Genomic DNA, 18,404 nt, shown 5'->3' with positions numbered 1-18,404 from the left:
AATGCTACAGTGACGCTCGTACCGCAACAGCAGTGGACAAAATCAAGACACTGCGCATCTTAAATTTACACTACCGTTGTATGTCAAAGGTGTCTCTGTTTTTAAAAAATCGTATAACATAATCAGGGAACAAAGACGTTTCTGTCTAGGCCCTTCGAAGCAGCAAGTTTGGTGGGTGGTCGCCGGTTGCCTGTACTGACACCCCTACCTCCGTCAGAGTTTACAAGCTGGGGCGGGGTGGGTGGGGATGGTTGAGGAGGCGCAGATGGAGAAGGCCCACAGGAACTCTTACGATAAGCCCAAAGAGACTCCCCCTTCCTCAGATTCCGGGGCACCCAAGAGGGTGGATCTGATTTTCAGGTCGGCGGGGTGGGGGCTGTTGTTCAGGGATCCCACCTGGGAGAGGAGATAAGAAATGCTACTTGGTTCTGGCACCAACTTTGTTACGAGCTCCAGCCCTCCCAAACCCCCTGGGAGGACCAGCCATTACCACTGACTCTCCACTGTCTCCCCCTCCCGGGGCTCTCACTGCTCCATTTCACAGCTGGGTAGGGAAGAGGAAGCTTTGAGAGGCTCGGCCAGTGACCGCCCTCGAGGTCACACAGCTGGCCAGGGTTGGAGCTGGCATTTGAGCCCGGCCTGGCTGACTCTCCAGCTCCATGGACTTTCCACCACATGGGTTGCCCTCCGGGTCAGGAATACTGCTTTTGGCGGGTTCATTAGTAACCCAGGGTCTGCTGACCAGCTGACAGACACACACACATCGGTCAGATCCTCGACTCTGTGGGGGCCCCTGAGTGATCATCGTGCCCTTTCTCAGGTGGGAACTTAAGTCCAGACACCCAGCGGAGCCGAGACGTCAGAGAAGGCAACTGTTCTCTAAAGACACCGCCCTCCAGACCCTGTTCCCTGCCAGTCCGCGGCCAGGGAGACCCAGCAGGAAGACTAAACCGGAAGGGCTGCTTGGAGGAGGCGTCAGATAAGCCTCTCTTGTCAAATGGGCTCCCACCAAGTGTGGACGGATCAGCAAGCCTTGGAAGAGAGGAACGTGTGGCCTGCCTCTGTGGATCGCCTCTAAGGGCCAAGCCCCTTGCACAAGAGTGTCTTTATCTGGAGCAGAATGCACATTCCAGCTTCAGGGCGGTAGGCACCTGGCTTCCAGGCTGCCCTGGGCTACTCATTAACCAGTGAGAGGCCTCGGGGCGGGGGGAAGGGCTGGACCAGAGTCTGCTCCAGCCTGGGGGAGCGGGCGGGGGAGGGCCCTGCTGGGTGGTGTTGGCACCAGTCAGATTGACCAGAGTTCATGTCCTGTGTGACCCGGGGGTGAACGGGCGGTCGCATCACCACTCTGAGCCTCAGTTTCCGCATCTGTGGGGTGGAGCACCACCATGGCATGGATGGTTACTGCGAGGGCAGCAGGCACCTGCGGTGCCAGCGGAGTCTGACACAGAGACGGCATGCAGGGCTTGGTGGTCGTCCCTACACAGGGCAGCACCGTGCCCGTCCCAGGGCCACAGCGGGAGAAAATCCACTATCGTGCAAACCCTCAGAGGCACAGTGGACGTTGCTAAAGAGCTCCGTCCATGTTCGAGATGATTCCTCTCGCTATTTATGGCAGTGATGACTCCGGAGGCTGACCCAGAGCGGGGGCAACTCCGTGCCACTTGGCAGCTGGTCAGGGAGGTGTCCAGAGCCACCAGGGATGTGCCAGCCTGGCTCTCTGCACCTGAAGTCAAGCCACGAAGGACAGGTCTTGGGTGGGGCCAGGGCCCGTGGCTGCTGGTGACAGAGACTCAGGGCTGGTGGCTTGATGGCGGGGTGGAATCGGATCCACCAAGGGTCTTCGGGCATTTCTCCCAGTCCTGGCTTCCCAGGTGACCCCAGTCAACCAAACCCAGCCCTGGGAAGCTCGAACCGCAGGAGAAATTTCTGCCTAGGAAGCCAGGTTTTCAAATTCCAGACAAAGATGTACTAGTGGGTCATGAAATCAACCGAGGGGGTCAGGGTGATGGTTGTTAAGAAGGCGAACAGGAGAGAAGAGAGTCCTACAGACGACAAGGCTGCGCGCATCACTTTGTGAAACTTTGGTTTCAGTCTCATGCGTGTGTAAGTACTCGCCGCAACCTGTCATGAAGTGTGCTTCTTACTGAACACACGACTCAAAGACTTCTTTGAAAACCCCTAGGGGCTTCCCTGGTGGCTCAGATGGTAAAGAATCTGCCTGCAATGTGGGAGACCCGGGTTCTGGGTAGGGAAGATCCCCTGGAGAAGGGCATGGCAACCCACCCCAGTATTCTTGCCTGGAGAATCCCATGGACAGAGGAGGCTGGCGGGGTCCAGTCTGTGGGGTCACAGCGAGTCAGACACAACTGAGCATACACACACAGTGGGGATGTTTAAATCAAGGCTTAGAAGGCAACTGCAGAAAAGTGGCTTGAGTCAGGTTCCTGCCCCCACCAAACCCTTTTAACAAACACATTAAAAGCACTACTAAAGTCAGTCAGAAAGAGAAAGACAAATATCGTACATTAATGCACACATGTGGAATCTAGAAAGATAGTACTGGTGAACCTTTTGCAGGACAGCAATGGAGATGCAGGCATAGAAAACAGACTTGTGGAAACAGTGGAGGAAGGAGAAACAGTGAAAGTGAAAGTCGCTAAGTCGTGTCCGACTCTCTGTGACCCCCATGGACTACACAGTCCATGGAATTCTCTAGGAATTCTCCAGGCCAGAGTACTGGAGTGGGTAGCCTTTCCCTTCTCCAGGGGATCTTCCCAACCCAGGGATTGAACCCAGGTCTCCCGCATTGCAGGCAGATTCTTCACCAGCTGAGCCACAGGGGAAGCCCAGAGGAAGGAGAGGGTAGGACAAATTGAGAGAATAGCCTGGAAAATGCACCTCACCGTATGCAAAATAAACAGCAAGTGGGAATGCCCTGCGTGACACGGGGCGCTCAAGCCCGCACTCTGTGACAACGAGAGGGGTGGGGTGGGGTGGGAGATGGGAGGCTGACTCTGGAGGGACAGGACATAAGTGTACCTGTGGCTGACTCATGCTGGAATGCGGCAGAGGCCAATACAACACCGTAAAGCAATCATCCTCCAATAAAAAAAAGAAAAAAAGCATATTGTGATCCTAAACTGGGGTGGAGGCAGGGGGAAGTTCTGCACACACGAGACAATCAGCAAAACTCAAAACGCTATTAATGTCGATTAGATAACAGATCCGTGTCAACGTTAGATGTCCCAAGGCTGATCACTGTGGGCTTGCACGAGAACGAAAGTCCTTGCACTCACCAAGGGCAGGTGGAAGGATTAGAGGTAAAAGGCATCACGCCCAAAACTCCCCGCAGAGGCAACCGCAGTAAACGCAAACATGGCTGTTTTCACGGCTCGTGGTAAAGCCGTGAAGCCAAGGACGACGCTGCTCCCAGTGGGAAGATCCAACGGAAGGACACACAGGGCTTCACAGTAACAGTCTTGCAACTTCCCTGAAGGTTCTCCTCTTTTTTTAATAAAGAGAAAATGCAATGAAAAGATGACTGGGACGGCAGCCCGATTCCTTGAGCATCCCATCAGCTGGGAGCCCCTTTCACATGTGCCTGACCCCGAACCTCAGCATCGACCCCGCGAGGGCCCCCTCCGTGCCCGATGCAGAGCCAGGAGGGGAGCCGGGCCAGGACTCCAGAATCAGTGTACGCAGCTTTGCAGGGCTGTCTCCCTGCCGCCAACGCGCACAGGTGGCCAAGCCGGACCATGGACCCGCCATCCCCAGGTAACCTGTGGACAGGGTCCTGGACATCCGGAGGTGACCTGCAGACAGCGTCCTGGCACTTCGATCTGGGATCTTGCAACACATCACCCCCCCACCCCCATGGGTCCCTGCCACCCACGGCGAGACACCGCGACCGCGGGGAGGTCAGACGCCACTTACGTTTTGGAGGCTTCTCACAAAGCGCTGTTGCTCTGGACCTGTGGTGAGGGGAGGCAGCAGAGAAGGGAAGAAGAGGTCTGGTCGGCCGTGAGGCACGTAGGACCCTGGGGTCTGTCCCCCACGTGACCACCCAGCCCGCAACGCTGGGGGCAGCAACGCTGAGTCAGTCCCTTATTGAGCGTCTACTATGTCAGACACTGCTCTGGGCCCTGGGAACCCGTCCACATCCGGGGGGCACTTGATACTTCCACACACACTCACACACGAGTGCACACACACACTCACACACGAGTGCACACACACACACACACCACATGTTCACGCACGGGCACACGCTCACACACCCCCTGCCCGGGTGCAGGGTCCCTAAAATAGTCAGGGGCGAGAAGCAGAGCTGGGAGGGGCAGTCAGGAGGGGGAAAGCCTCTTCTTGCTGTCTGAGAAGGGGTAAGGGACGCCCACCCCCAGCTCGAACCCCAAAACCTACGCTCCTATGAGCTGCCCCCTGGCTCAGCCATGTGCCCAGGGCTGTGAGTGACTGTCTAGATGAAGAATGTATTAATAACACTCATCTCCTGGTTAGAGGCTAAGCTTCAGTGTTCCAGGGACACCTGTTGAACTGGGCTGAGTCAAGTGGTCCCCGGATGTGACTGACCCTCAAAACCTTTTTTTTGTTTTTTAAATAGACCACTTCGGTTCTTTGGGACTTGGTTTGAGAAACAAGGCAAGTGGGGGTGGATCACGTCTGCCTCTCATTTCACCTGCAGAGCTGTGCTGAAAGGCTCTCCAGGTTTCCTGAAAAAAATGCAGAAAACCAGGAAGTGCTTCCTTATCAAGGAAGGCGTCACACTTCGATGAACAGTTAAATGGATTAGTGGGGGCGGTGGGTGGGGGGAGGGGTTGTTAGAGCAGAGAGGCCTCCAGGACTGGGCACTTACTTCCTCTTTGTACCTGCAGCCCTGCCTGTAGGGCCTCTTCCCCAGACTCAGAGCTGGGTTCCAGCAGTCTATGGGGCCCCCGTCCCCGCAGGCTCACACGGCCACCCGCTGTGTCCCGGGCGCTGGGCGTAGGAAGGCTGAGTCAGTTATTTATCGAGTATCGACTACATGGGAGGCAGTGTTGGAGGCCCTGGGAGCCCGGTAGTGAATAAGACAGCTGAGGGCCTCGCTCTCTTGGAGCCTGGAATCCAGTGGCGGAGGCTTCCTCCTCTGGGTGGACACGTGGCTCTGTGAACTCTGGGTGGATTAGTAATGTCTGCAGTGGGTGCAGGCGGTGGAAACGGCATGTATGTTATCCAGGACCACGCCCAGGGAAGAGACACAAAGAGGGTGAGGAAGCTAGCATGTTCAGTGCACAATTACAGGTGCAATGCTCAAGGAACCAGACACGGGGGAGGAAAATTTGGTCCAAAATGAGACCTTAGCAGGTACCTGAGGCCGGCCCAGCTCGGAGAAGAGGGAAAAATGGCACCAAGTCCCTTTGCATCAAGCTAGCGTGCAGGCACCTGGACCCCTTTTTCTGGGGCTATTCCCTGCATCTGTTCTCCCTGGAGACCACCCCCACTCCTCTCAGCCCACGGGGTTCTGGGTGGGCTAAGCCCATCTCCTACTTCCAGGGGTGGGCATGCGAGCTGGACTGAGCCCATCAGAGGGCTGTCATGACTGGCTCCAGGACAGGCACGTGACCAAGACTGGAGACTGAGAAGGATGACAGGCGCTTGTGTGCAAAATCCTGGGAAAAAAGGAAAGCTCTCTCTAGGCTGAGGTGGCTGTGCTGGGGGTGGGGGTGGGTAACACGCTGTATAGCTGGGGGCACCCCAGGGAGAGTGGGGCCACCAGAGGAGCGACACGGAGCACAGGAACAAGAAAGAAACGGGGCCCCGTGACCTCTCTCAGCACCTCGATCCAGCCACACCTGAAGTGCGACTCTGGGCTCTTCCCTTAACGGAGTCAGAATATGTTTGAACTGATTCCTGCCACTTGCAGCCCTAGGACCCCAGACCTCATCTGCCTTGAATCTGCAGTGTGAGTTTATGCATGTCCCTTTCTCTCTCTGCCACCCGGGCCATCAGAAAAGGGAGCCACAGAGGAAATGACGTCTGAGGTCCCCTGGCAGCCTTGGTACTCTAGCCAGTTGCAAAGGTTAGAACTGACCCTCCCCCACCCCTGGATACTTGGCTGGAGATGGAGAAATCAGCCCTTCTCCTGAGTGAAGCCTGGAGGGTTTGTTAAAACCCAGAGGACTGGGCACTCCCGCCAGGGTCTGAGTCAGCAGGGCTGGGGTGGAGATGCTTGGGGCAGTGTCCCAGGTTCTGCATGCTAACAGGCTCCCCTCGAAATTCAGATTGCTCCCGCCAGTGACCACATTTCGAGGACCCAGACCCTAAATCTATTCCACTCTTCCCAGTTGTTTGGGGCAGGTGCCCAGCGTAAAAGTGAAGGCCCAGCCAGGCGGGAGAACATAGCCCTTCAGTCCCCAAAGCAGACCCCCAGTTAAGGAAAAGCGCCCTTGTGACTATGAGGAGAGGCCAGCCTTTAAACAACACACCGGGTCTCAGCTTCGGCCTGTCCCACTGCTGACCCTTCCAGCCAGCTCTCCACCCGGGGATTTATCTAAACAGCGGGGAGGCAGGCCCCACGCTGGTCTGCCAGGAGCTGTGAGCACCCCGTCTCCAGCTTCTCCCCCTACCAGGCCACACGCCAGCACCCCATCCCACGCAGCCTAGCTGGCCCTGGCTCTCTCTGACTTACATCCGACTTGGCTGCCTTGAAAAGCCTCCTGGGGCTTTTGGACTAGGGACACCGTTCAACAGAAAACGGCTTCCCCGCTAACTGCCTTTCCAAGGTGGCACTGGCCCAGAGGGCCTGGCCTGGCTCACAGCTCCCAGCTTCGGGACCTCGGGCAAGTTACCTGCGCTCTCTGGGGCCTGCGCTTTCCATCTGCAAAGGGGAAGGAAGCTGCCTCTGGTGATTAGGGAGACGGATTCTCATAAGGTTCAGGACCTGGCTTACAGAGCATGCCCACCCTACCCACCCCAGACCAGCAGCCTTGCCAGCACCCGGGAGCTGGTGAGAAATGCAGATTCTCAGGCCCCACCTTCGTCCTCCTACCAGGGAAGGGGCGTTCTAACAAGATCCCAAGTGAAGCCTCTGCCTTCCGGGTCTGAGCGTTGGCACAGGGCTCAGCTACCACCCCCGGTTGTTGCAACATCCCAGGGCAGAGGTGACAACCCCCAGAGGCCTGGGGGACAGTGGGCAGGGGTCAGAGGTCATGAAAGGGTAAGCGAGGGGAGAAAAATCCTCCAGGTTTTCCCAGCCTCCCAACGAACGACAAGCCCCTGGATGGCTCAGGAGAGGGGAGGGGACATGAGGCTTAGCGAGTGGACCACTGGCCTTAACTCATGGTTCAGCCTAGGTAATAAAACAGCAACAACATTCCAGGTCTCAGCGTGGGGGCTTTCAGCAGAGGCTGGTTGTCTGGTCCTCTCTGCAGGTTGAACCTTTTACATTTAAGGAGGCGGATCAGCCTCAGTCAGAGCAGAGGTTGGCAGGGGGGCTGCCCTGAGAGGTGCCCGCTGCAGCCAGGCCCAGCCCTGCCCCCTGGGCCCATGGAGCAGGGCCCAGGTGGAAGTGGGCAGGTGGGTGGGAGTGGCTGGATTCCTCCAGTTCCAGCCTTGAAACACCCCCTCGAAAGCACAAAGGGGCCCCTGAAAGGGCTGGGGGTTCCTCTACCCTTTCCACCCTGTCAGCCTGCTGAAGGAATCCAGCAGGAAGGCTCCCACCCGCCTGGGATCCACCAGCAGCTGGACTATACCTAAGAAGGGGTGGTGCGCTGGGCAGGCTTCAGAGTCCCAGGGGTGTGCTGGGTGAGGCGGAGGGGCTCTTCAGAGAAACTGAGCTGCCAGAGGTAATAAAAACATATCCACCTTGAAAAAAATACTGGCTCGATTTTATAAAACCAAGTGGACAACTTAAAATACGTGGGTGGCCCAGAGCTGCCCCTTGGAGACTATTTTGCAGTGACTTCAGCAATACGTGAACCGTGAACTTCCTGATGTTCAAGCTGGTTTTAGAAAAGGCAGAGGAACCAGAGATCAAATTGCCAACATCTGCTGGATCATGGAAGAAGCAAGAGAGTTCCAGAAAAACATCTATTTCTGCTTTATTGGCTATGCCAAAGCCTTTGACTGTGTGGATCACAATAAACTGTGGAAAATTCTGAAAGAGATGGGAATACCTGACCACCTGACCTGCCTCTTGAGAAATCTGTATGCAGGTAGTTAGAACTGGACATGGAACAACAGACTGGTTCCAGATAGGAAAAGGAGTACGTCAAGGCTGTATAATGTCACCCTGCTTATTTAACTTATATGCAGAGTACATCATGAGAAACGCTGGACTGGAAGAAGCACAAGCTGGAATCAAGATTGCCGGGAGAAATATCAATCACCTCAGATATGCAGATGACACCACCCTTATGGCAGAAAGTGAAGAGGAACTCAAAAGCTTCTTGATGAAAGTGAAAGTGGAGAGTGAAAAAGTTGGCTTAAAGCTCAACATTCAGAAAACGAAGATCATGGCATCCGGTCCCATCACTTCATGGGAAATAGATGGGGAAACAGTGGAAACAGTGTCAGACTTTATTTTCTGGGGCTCCAAAATCACTGTAAGATGGTGACTGCAGCCATGAAATTAAAAGACACTTACTCCTTGGAAGGAAAGTTATGACCAACCTAGATAGCATATTCAAAAGCAGAGACATTACTTTGCCAACTAAGGTCCATCTAGTCAAGGCTATGGTTTTTCCTGTGGTCATGTATGGATGTGAGAGTTGGACTGTGAAGAAGGCTGAGCGCGGAAGAATTGATGCTTTTGAACTGTGGTGTTGGAGAAGACTCTTGAGAGTCCCTTGGACTGCAAGGAGATCCAACCAGTCCATTCTGAAGGAGATCAGCCCTGGGATTTCTTTGGAAGGAATGATGCTAAAGCTGAAACTCCAGTACTTTGGCCACCTCATGTGAAGAGTTGACTCCTTGGAAAAGACTCTGATGCTGGGAGGGATTGGGGGCAGGAGGAGAAGGGGACGATAGAGGATGAGATGGCTGGATGGCATCACTGACTCGATGGACGTGAGTCTGAGTGAAGTCCGGGAGTTGGTGATGGACAGGGAGGCCTGGCGTGCTGCGATTCATGGGGTCACAAAGAGTCAGACACAACTGAGCGACTGAACTGAACTGAACTGTACCCTTTTCTTCAGGCCTGGGATGCAATCTTTGCAAACTCACCACTTCTACCGATGAGAAGTGGAAGCAGCAACAAATTCTGCTCAGTCCTCACTGACAGAGGCTGGAAGGGCAGGTCTTTTTTTTTTAAGATTCATTCTAAGCTATATTCTTCTACCAAGAATACTGAGGGTTGATTTCCTTTAGGATTGACTGGTTTGATCTCTTCGCTGTCCAATGGACTCTCAAGACTGATGCTGAAGCTGAAGCTCCAATACTTTGGCCACCTGATGCGAAGAGCCAACTCGTTGGAAGAGACCCTGATGCTGGGAAAGATTGAGGGCAGGAGGAGAAGGGGACGACAGAGGATGAGATGGTTGGATGGCATCACTCCATCCAGTGGACTCAGTGGTCGTGAGTTTGAGCAAGTTCCCGGAGACAGTGAAGGACAGGGAAGCCTGGTGGGCTGCAGTCCATGCGGTTGCAAAGAGTCGGACACGACTTAGCAACTGAACACCAACATACCTTCTACCAATGATGGAATAAAAACCCACTTTCTTCCCCCAAGGAAGAGTTTTTCATTAAAGACCTGTTCGACAGCTCTGAACAGAGCATCTCTGAACTCTAACTCCCGGATCAGGTGGCCCCTTGTAGAGCAAGGGCTCGGACATGCTGAAAACCGATGGGACCACAGCTGAATCCTTAAAGGGGGCCCCAGAGGCCCATCACCCCTGTGCTGATGGTGTGTGCTCCCCAACAGAAAGAAAAAGGGTCCTTCCCAGCTTCACTCAGCAGGCATTTCCCTTGGAAGTGACACTTCCTTACAGGTTAGGACCAGAAAGGGGGAAGGGCTTGCCTAGGTCACACAGCAAGCCAGGGCCAAGGGCTCCCAAACCCTGATGCCGTGGTGCCCTTTAACAAGTCCTTTAACTCTTGTGGTCAGCCCCATGAGGGCTCGAGCTGGTCTGCCCTGTCCACCTGCCACATGCCTGGGGCCCAGGACAGGGTCTGGAACTAACATTTGTTGGAGGGATGTATGGAGATGGGTGGATGTAATTTCCAAGGACCTACTCAGACGGTCAAACTGCAGGCTCTTATTTCAGGACAAAGGGACTCAGGCAGCACGGATGGCCACTGCGGGCTGCCATGCCCTCGGCCAGGTGACTGGACAAAAGGCAAGACCTCACAGGTCTGGGTTCCAGGCAGAGAAGAGGTCCTCCGGGGCTCAGAGGAAGGCGAGATTAAGCCCACCTGGATGCAGATCATCTTTGGGGGGGCTTATGATGTGCCAGCATCATTAAGGGGCTGCAAGAAGCCTTCATGAAGCAGGCGGCCTCAAGCTGGCCCTGGGGGAGTGGGACTTAGGAGGGAAGGAAGGAAGGAAGGGGCTTTTGGGTTGAGGTATGGGGTGGGCTGAGAGCTGGAGGCTGGGCCTAAGAGCAGAAACCAGCCGGATCATAGGGCGGGGCGCTGAGATGTGGGAGCAGGAGAGAATATGCCCTGGGCGGGAGCCAGATCAGGTGAGGCCCTGAACACAAGGCTGGGGAGTTTGGACCTGATTTCACGAAGCATTAGGGAGCCCCTGCCGGCTTGGGAGCCAGACAGTGACGAGCTGCTGAGAGCCAACACCCCCATTTCCCAGCCCCCTCTTTCCTGGCAACCCCACAAACGAAAGCGAAGCCCAGGAGGCATGAGGCTGGGTGAGCAGGCTGTGGTCTTGGGCTGGGATAGCATTCGCCCCGAGAGAAGTCACCAGGTGCCATCGGGTAACAGAACGGCTGTTCTGAAGACCAAGGCCTGAGTCCACCACCAGGCACGAGCGGCCCTGGGTCTCCAGGTGCTGACTGGCCGTCGGGCGGAAGGGCAGAGCCTTTAAGACCGCCCCCTTCCTGAGCCCTGCCCCAAAGGAGCATGACTCGGCTGAAACCCAAGGCCAGCCGCACCCTGCACCCCCAGCGGGCAGCAGCACCCTGGCGGTGTTAAGGACTTTCTGCGTGGACCCCGCTGCAGCTCTTCCGTCCTGTATGGAGGGGAGAGTGGTGGGAAGGGGAAGACTCGCAGAATGTCCCCACCAGGGAGCCCGCAGAGACGTGGTCCCAGCCTCCGCTCAGGGAGGGCGGGCTGAGGGCCGAGCTGGTGAGGGGGGCGGGCAGAACCACAAGTTTGTGAACAAGGGCCTCTTGTCGATGGAGGCTTCCTTCAGACCTCAGTCTCCCCATCCATTAAATGGGTGGGTGGGGTCCGCTTAACTCCGTGACCCCAAAGTCTGCACACCCCCAGCCACCTTCCCTAGCGTTCCCTGCCCCTGGCGTGATGCCCTGGGATTGTTCATTAACTCCTTCCTGATACAGATCTTCTTTCCCCAGACTGGGAGCGCCTTCAGCCCAGGGGCTGGTCTATCCACCAGCCCTCCCTCTGGCTTTTGTCCTAGGTCAGAAGCCTTGAAGACGCTCAGTGAAAAAAGCACACGCAGCAGGAGGAGGAGGGGCAGAGACACTGGTTGTCCTTCTGGTCCCAATGTGTGGTGGGCGAGAAGGCTCTTTTCTGAGGGTGGACGAAGTCTTCCAGAAGATGGAGGTGAGAACCCCCGAGTCAGGCACAGGGCTTAAACGCAGGAAGGGATTTAAGAGACCCGTCGGGGCTGAATAAGCATCGGTTCCGGCCCTCGGCGGCTTCTCTGCCCACTTTCAGGGTAAGTTCAAAGCCGTCGGGTGGGGGCATTTCATTCATTGAGCTGGCAGCTCTCGGGGTGAATAACACAGGCCAGGCTCAGTCAATGACTCCCAAATGCAGACTAGCTGTTCAGAATGGCTGGGAGACCTGTACGTTCTGACGAACGTCGGCTCCACAGCGGTCTGCTCTTTGAACAGTGAAACTGGCAGAACTGAGAACAGGATGACGCCCCTGTCGTTAACAACAAAACAGAACCACAGCTCGCTCGCTGGACAGATCCTAACGAACCCTGGGTCCAAGGGGAAACCAGAACTGAAATGAAAACTGATCTAAAAGGGAATTAGAAGGAATACATGTCCATCTAGACATCTGAGGGGTAGAGCCAAAGCTGCATGCAGAGGGCAACGTGTACTCTTAAAGGCCTCACTGTTACTATAGGAAGGGGCAGACGGCAGGGACGAGAGAACAGAATGTCAGCCAGACGCACAGGCTGAAGCCCAGACTGCGCTTCTTAAAAAATCCTCTTCAAGAACCACTTTTACTTGGTACAGTGTTGTATTGCTTGAGGTCTACTGTTTCTGTAATTAAAAGCCACTCTTGACAGTTTCTCATAAAGTTAACAAATATCTACCCTACGCCCCAGCCGCTCCACTCTTAGAGAAATGAAAATATATGCCCACAAAGAGACTTGTACACAAGGGCCCATAAAAGCTTCATTCATAACCACCCCAGACTGGAGACAAGCCAAATGTCCATCCACAGGAGAGTGGACACAGCAAACCGAGGGGCGTCCACCCATCCGTCCACTCCTCAGCAATCAAAGGAACCAACCACTGACACCCTCAACAGCGTGGATGGATCTTAAATCATCCAGCGGAAAGGAGCCAGACACAGAAGGGTATGTACCATATAAATCCACCCAGTTCTAGGCCTGGCAAACCTAACGGTGATAGAAATCAGAAACCGGTTGTCTCTGGGAACAGGAGAGCACAAGTCCACTTTCCAGGGGAGCTGCAAACGTTCTCCAGCTTGACCTGAATGGCTACACCTGGTGGCTACACAGGTGTAGCGATCCGACAAGACTCAACAAACTGTAACAGAATCTTTGCATTTCACTGAATGCAAATCATATCTCGATTTTAATATATTTTTTTAAACAGTCACAGTTGAAAACTTGGAAACATACCGATGCCCAGGCTCCATCCCCTGGGGATTTGGGTCCTGTAAGTCCAAGCCTGGGAACCGGAATGTGTACCAAGTCACTCAGGTTAATTCTGCTACCAGACTCCGGTTGGGGTGACCTGCCCCCACTGCCTGCACACCCCCTCCCCTTTGCTTATGTTGGGTGAGTTCTCATCTGCAAGTCGGTGTTTAGAGACAGAAGAGCAATTTCCATCCTCTCTGCCCTCTCCCTGCCCCCCCACCCCTGCCCCTCAGCCGTGGTCTCCAAACGAAGCCTCTGAGCAGGTGAGGTGGGCAGGGACGCCCTGATCCACGCCTTGTCCAGGGCAGATGCACTCTAGCTCAGGCGCCAGGGCTACCTGCTCTGGGGAGGCCAGAGGCACGGTTAATGGCCTGTGTATCTGTTAAACAGCATGTCCGGGCCTTCACCCCGTGTTTACAAGAGCTCAGGGCAAGATTCGCTGGCATGGAAAATGCTTTTATGCCCTGACGAGCAGTAGCCTGGCCGCCTTGGATCCCGGACCTCTGCCTGGTCCCCCCACTCCCCGTGAGGGCCTCCTGCCCCCTCAGGTTGACCTGGCTTCTACGCCGCTGCCCCTAAACCCGGCCTGATGCTATTTCTATCTCCACGGCCCATGTGCCCAGTGCTCCACCACCTGGTTCCTACTCCTCTCTCCAGCTGGGTCCCCTGCGAGGCTTGTTCGACACACAGGCTTGTCTACTGCCTGCGCCGTGCCTCTGCGCCCGCTATGCCCCCCTGCCTGGAATGCCAGCCCGCCCTGTCCCTCTGCCAGCTCCAGCATCACCTCCTCTGAGAAGCTGGAACGTCTCCTGCCTACACCCTTGGCATCTCACACCCAGTGAGAGCAGTCACGGGCGGCGGGGTCACCAGGGGCAGTCATCCTGCCAAGCTCCCTCCCTCTCTTTGGGCTGCGAACTCTTCGAAGGCCAATATTCTACTCCAAATCCAGAGCCCGGTGAGAACAGACCAAAGAAATGAGGCACGTTTAAGAAAAAAAAAAGAGCTCCCACTCACACTTGAAAGCATCCCCCCCCGCCCCCCGCCGGGAATTTCCGCACACAAGGCTCCTCCCCAGAGAACCTGTAAGTTCACTTTGGCAGAGATAAGTTGGCCATCACGGAGGAGCGAGACGTGACCCTGAAGACCCTCATTGATGACCTTTGGCAGAGGTCAGGAGGCAGCCCACACCCGCCCACTGACCCTGGGGTTCCGACCCTCACTGATGACCTTTGGCAGAGGTCAGGAGGCAGCCCACACCCGCCCGCTGACCCTGGGGTTCCGACCCTCACTGATGACCTTTGGCAGAGGTCGGGAGGCAGCCCACACCCGCCCGCTGACCCTGGGGTTCCGACCCTCACTGATGACCTTTGGCAGAGGTCGGGAGGCAGCCCACACCCGCCCGCTGACCCTGGGGTTCCGACCCTCACTGATGACCTTTGGCAGAGGTCGGGAGGCAGCCCACACCCGCCCGCTGACCCTGGGGTTCCAAGGCCAGCCTGAATTCCCACTCGGACCCCTCCCAGCTATAGCCTGGCTGCACCCCAGGTGTCCTCAGTCATTTATTTTCCAGCTCTTTCCTGTATACAGGAACGTGCTGAATGACTTGCGAGTGTCTTATCATTTCGGGACCTTTGGAAAGACCTTCAGATAAAGCCTGACAGGGTCCTGAATCCCTTGACAAGCTGACAGGTGGAGAGTGAGCCAACACCACCCTCAGAGCCTGCCAGCGGGGGTGGAGGGGCAGGGGGGGCTGACACTGGGGTAGGCAGGGCCCCCGGAGAGGCACAGAGAAGGCCGAATGAGTGACTAGGGGCAGAATCAAGGTGCTGAGGGGCCCACACACTCGCCCTCCAACCCTGGGGACCTTTGTCCTTCATGCTCCCCAGGTGCTGGTACAATTACAACTCTGCAGTGACGAAAGCTCCGCAGAGCCCAGACTCAAGGCTGGCTGAGGCAACGCTCCTGAAGCCTGACCCTGGCGCTGTCCAATCGAGGCCAAGTCCTCTGGGTAGCCCTCAGTTTGCCCATCTGTAAAATGGGCGCCACCCGCTCACCGGGGCCTGCCAACTACACAGCTGGTGCCGGGTCTCCCGAGGGTGAGATGGGCAGGACGGGGCAGGGCAGGGCGCCCGCAGCTGCACCACAGGTCGTCCAAGGGCAGCCCCAGAGGACACGAGCCCGAGGCTGCGCCTTGGCCCTTGCCCACACCACAGTGACCCGGGACCTCGTGACACCCTCTAATCGGCAGCTCCGAAGCCGAGCCCAGCTTTACAGCTTACCACAGGCTTATTCAGCCTCATCTCCCTCAATCCCCTCAAGGACGCCGTGAGGCTGGCTTGGCGTCCTTGCTGCCTGGACTGCGAAGCTGAGGTTCAGAGTGGACAGGGGAAATCACCCAAGGTCATCTGCCAGCTAAGACAGAGGTGCAGTCCTTGGTCTTGGCTCCCTGGGGACAAGCTCCTGCTTCTCATTCTCCAATAACCCCTTAACCAGTTTTACTCCACCCATTTTACAGATGAAAAAACTGAGGCCCCCCCAAAAGGCTGCCCAAGGTCAACGGGGGCAGGGGTTGCTGAGCCAGGCCCAAGACCTCCAGCCAGTTCCCTACTCTTACCCTATGGGGGGTTCTCCTCCAGGGCCCGCCAGCCCCTCCATGCCATTCTGATGGAATTCCTCCCCCACTGCACCCCCATAGCACCCCGCTCGCCGTGTGCCCACCCCACACTCCCCGGATGCCTCCCTGGTCGAGAGGGAGGCAGGCGGTTGCTAAGCGCTCACCACCCGCTCGCTCTCATAAAAATAAACTCCTTCTGGCTGGGAGTCTCTGGATGAGATTCCCCTCCTTTCCAGCCAAGAAAAAATTAAAAAGAAATTAAAAAAAGATCTCCCCCATGACATTTATTTGAATGGCAGCAGTACCAAAGCAGGGGCCAATTCTCCCAAGTCCAAGGGAGCCACGCACCACTCAACCTCAGCCCCGAGACCCTCTGTTCAAGTGGCCGGGCAGTTACTGAGCTGATTTATTTCCCCAGGCAGGAAACGGGGGCCAGGGCTACCTCCCAAGCCTCTGGGGCTGGTCCTGGGGGAGGCCAGGATCTGGCAGAGCCTGAGCAGTGACCAAAATAGCCCGGCCCAGCACACACCTCCCTCCAAGTGCCCGGGAGGGCAGCCCACAGGTTCCCCTCTGGTCCAGGACGAAGCCTCAGCCGCCGGCGGAGGCCCCTGCGAGCCTCTCTCTGACTTCCCCAGGTGGGAGGGGGACCAGAGCCTCCAGTGCAAAAGAGGAACCCCCAGCAGGAAGGGAGAGATCTCGAGAAGGATGTGTCCCGCTGTCCCTGCCGGCTGTCCCTGGGGGCCTCCGTCCTGCCGCTCCAGGTGGCTGGACGTTGGCACTGCCACCTGCCCGCCGCACCCTCAGAGCCGCGCCGCCCTGTCACCTCCACCTGCTCAGCTCTGCCGTGGAGAACCAGCTCTGGGCGCTTGGTCCTTCAGGCACCCGGGGACACTCCCTCAGGTACAGTAGAGGACACGCGAGTGTCCGCAACGGGGAGCCAGAGACAGAAGCCCCACTTGGGGACACACACGTGCACAGACAGGTAATCGGAGATACAGTCACACACACACACACACACAGAGGTTCACACAGATGCACTCCAGGGGGCACAAGGGCACGCATCCCAAGACACGGACACACAGGTATCACAGACACACACACCAGAACCTCACACGCACTGCCCAGAGCACAGAACAGCAGACACACACGGGGACACCCGAGTGCTGGGAGAAACAGCCACCCCTAGAAACACACAGACACCCCGGGGACACGGAGATATCTGCAGACCCCCAGTGAGATGGAGACACCGGAACACACACACACACACACTCGCACACACACACACCTGGCTCCTTGCTCGAGATGCCCCAGCCCTTTCGCCAGGGGAACAATAACAGCCCCGCTGGGGGACGGAGCGAACGACCCTCCGTCCCGCCCTTGGTGGAACTGGGGGCCCCCCGGGGCGGGGAGGAGGTTGGGGCTGGCGGGGGCGCGGGGACTAGGCGGGGGCTCCGCGCGCCCGGCTCCGTCTCCCTCGGTACCTGGGGCGGCCACGGCGCTGCGCTCGACCGCGCTCAGTTCCGCGCGCCGAGGGACTGCCCGCCGGCGCGATCTCTGGCCCGCGGGGTCCGCGCTTCGGGCTCCCTCTCGGCGGGGCTCGACCTCAGAGCTCGCGGTCCTTGGGGCTCGGCGCTGACTAGTGAGCCGGGCTGCGGCCAGGACCCGGAGCTCGGCGCTGGTGGCGGCGCGGAGGAAGCAGTAATTTATAAGCGGCTTCTTCCTGACCTCGCGTGTCTGTTGTCTGAGCAGGCAGCTCTCAGCATCACCCATCCTGCTGGGTGGAAAAATACCAGCTTGGCCGGGCCGGGGGCGGGGCCCGGGGGCGGGCCCGGGGCGGGTCTGGGGCGCCGGCCACGCCCCCACGGGGGACACGCGCGCGCGCTCACACACACACACACACACGCACAGGCACACACCGCACACGCACGCGCGCTGGGGCTCGGACACAAAGAGCCCCGGGCTCGCCGAGCGCGCGCACTCGTGCGGCGGGCGAGCGCTCGGTCCCCGCTCCCCCAAGTGGCACGCGCCTTTCGAGGCACCCAGTTACCGCCTGGCGCCAAGGAGGGCGGGGCGGGGGTGCGGGTTGGAGGGCCAAGAAGGGGGTCTTCAGCCCCCTCCTCCGGTCTTCCGATGAGAGCGGGAGAGCCCAACCCAGCGCGAGGCACCAAGCCCACAGCTAGCACTCCACCTGGCTCAGGGGGTGCGGCCGGGGCTCCCCGAGACCTGTGGGGTCCAAACCACGCCTCTGCTTCCTCCCAGGTTCTCTGAGCCTCTGGATGCCCCCCACTCCCCAGTAAAGCCCCGCCCGACCACTTTGCCCTCCCACATCCTCCCCGGGGGCCTTAGCCTGACCCTGGGACAGAGCGCCCTGGCTTCTGGGCTTTGCCCCGCTGGGTGACCTTAGGCCACTGCTGGGGCTCCCTCCCTTGACTCAGTTTCCTCAGCTCTCAAATGGAAACACGGGGAAGAGGGACGGGGATAAATTTTCCCTGGCTGCGAGGAAGCCCCGAGGTGAAGAGTGCAGACAGCTCAGAACAGCAGCTCCCTGGCACTGAAGTGCCAAGCAAGTGTCTATTTTTAAATGAAAATGGGGAATGTGCCATTATTCTTGTCCTTATTTGCATGGATGGGCTGCAGAGACCACGTGCCCAGCCTGAGGGCCGCGCTGTGTGGCTTCCAGCCCGCCCTTCCTCTCTCTGAGCCCAGCGCTGACCTCTCACCTTCTCTCAGGCCGCCTCCTCAGCTGAGCAGCCCTGT

At 57.3% G+C, this 18,404-nt stretch overlaps 1 protein-coding gene across 4 annotated transcripts in view; it reads right to left on the bottom strand.

Annotated features, from left to right (window-relative positions):
- Nucleotides 1-17,428, bottom strand: part of SLC6A6 (solute carrier family 6 member 6) — an 84,249-nt gene extending 66,821 nt beyond the window's left edge. For 2 of the 4 annotated variants that reach the window (XM_027522458.1, XM_027522459.1), the window contains exons 1-2: nucleotides 17,129-17,215; nucleotides 3,937-3,974 (exon numbers count right to left, since the gene is read on the bottom strand). Coding sequence is in view for 1 of the 4 variants with exons in the window: in XM_027522456.1 (XP_027378257.1) it covers nucleotides 17,129-17,417 (289 nt within the window). In the remaining 3 variants the exon portion in view is untranslated. Of the gene's footprint in view, nucleotides 1-3,936; nucleotides 3,975-17,128 lie in introns of all 4 variants that reach the window. The other 2 variants (XM_027522457.1, XM_027522456.1) reach the window with 2 other exon arrangements.
- Nucleotides 17,429-18,404: the final 976 nt, after the last annotated feature.

This window comes from Bos indicus x Bos taurus, chromosome 22 (genome assembly GCF_003369695.1).
Source record: "Bos indicus x Bos taurus breed Angus x Brahman F1 hybrid chromosome 22, Bos_hybrid_MaternalHap_v2.0, whole genome shotgun sequence".
NCBI lineage: Eukaryota > Metazoa > Chordata > Mammalia > Artiodactyla > Bovidae > Bos > Bos indicus x Bos taurus.
The sequence above is the reverse complement of the archived record's forward strand: the minus strand, read 5'-3'. Positions and strand labels throughout refer to the sequence as shown.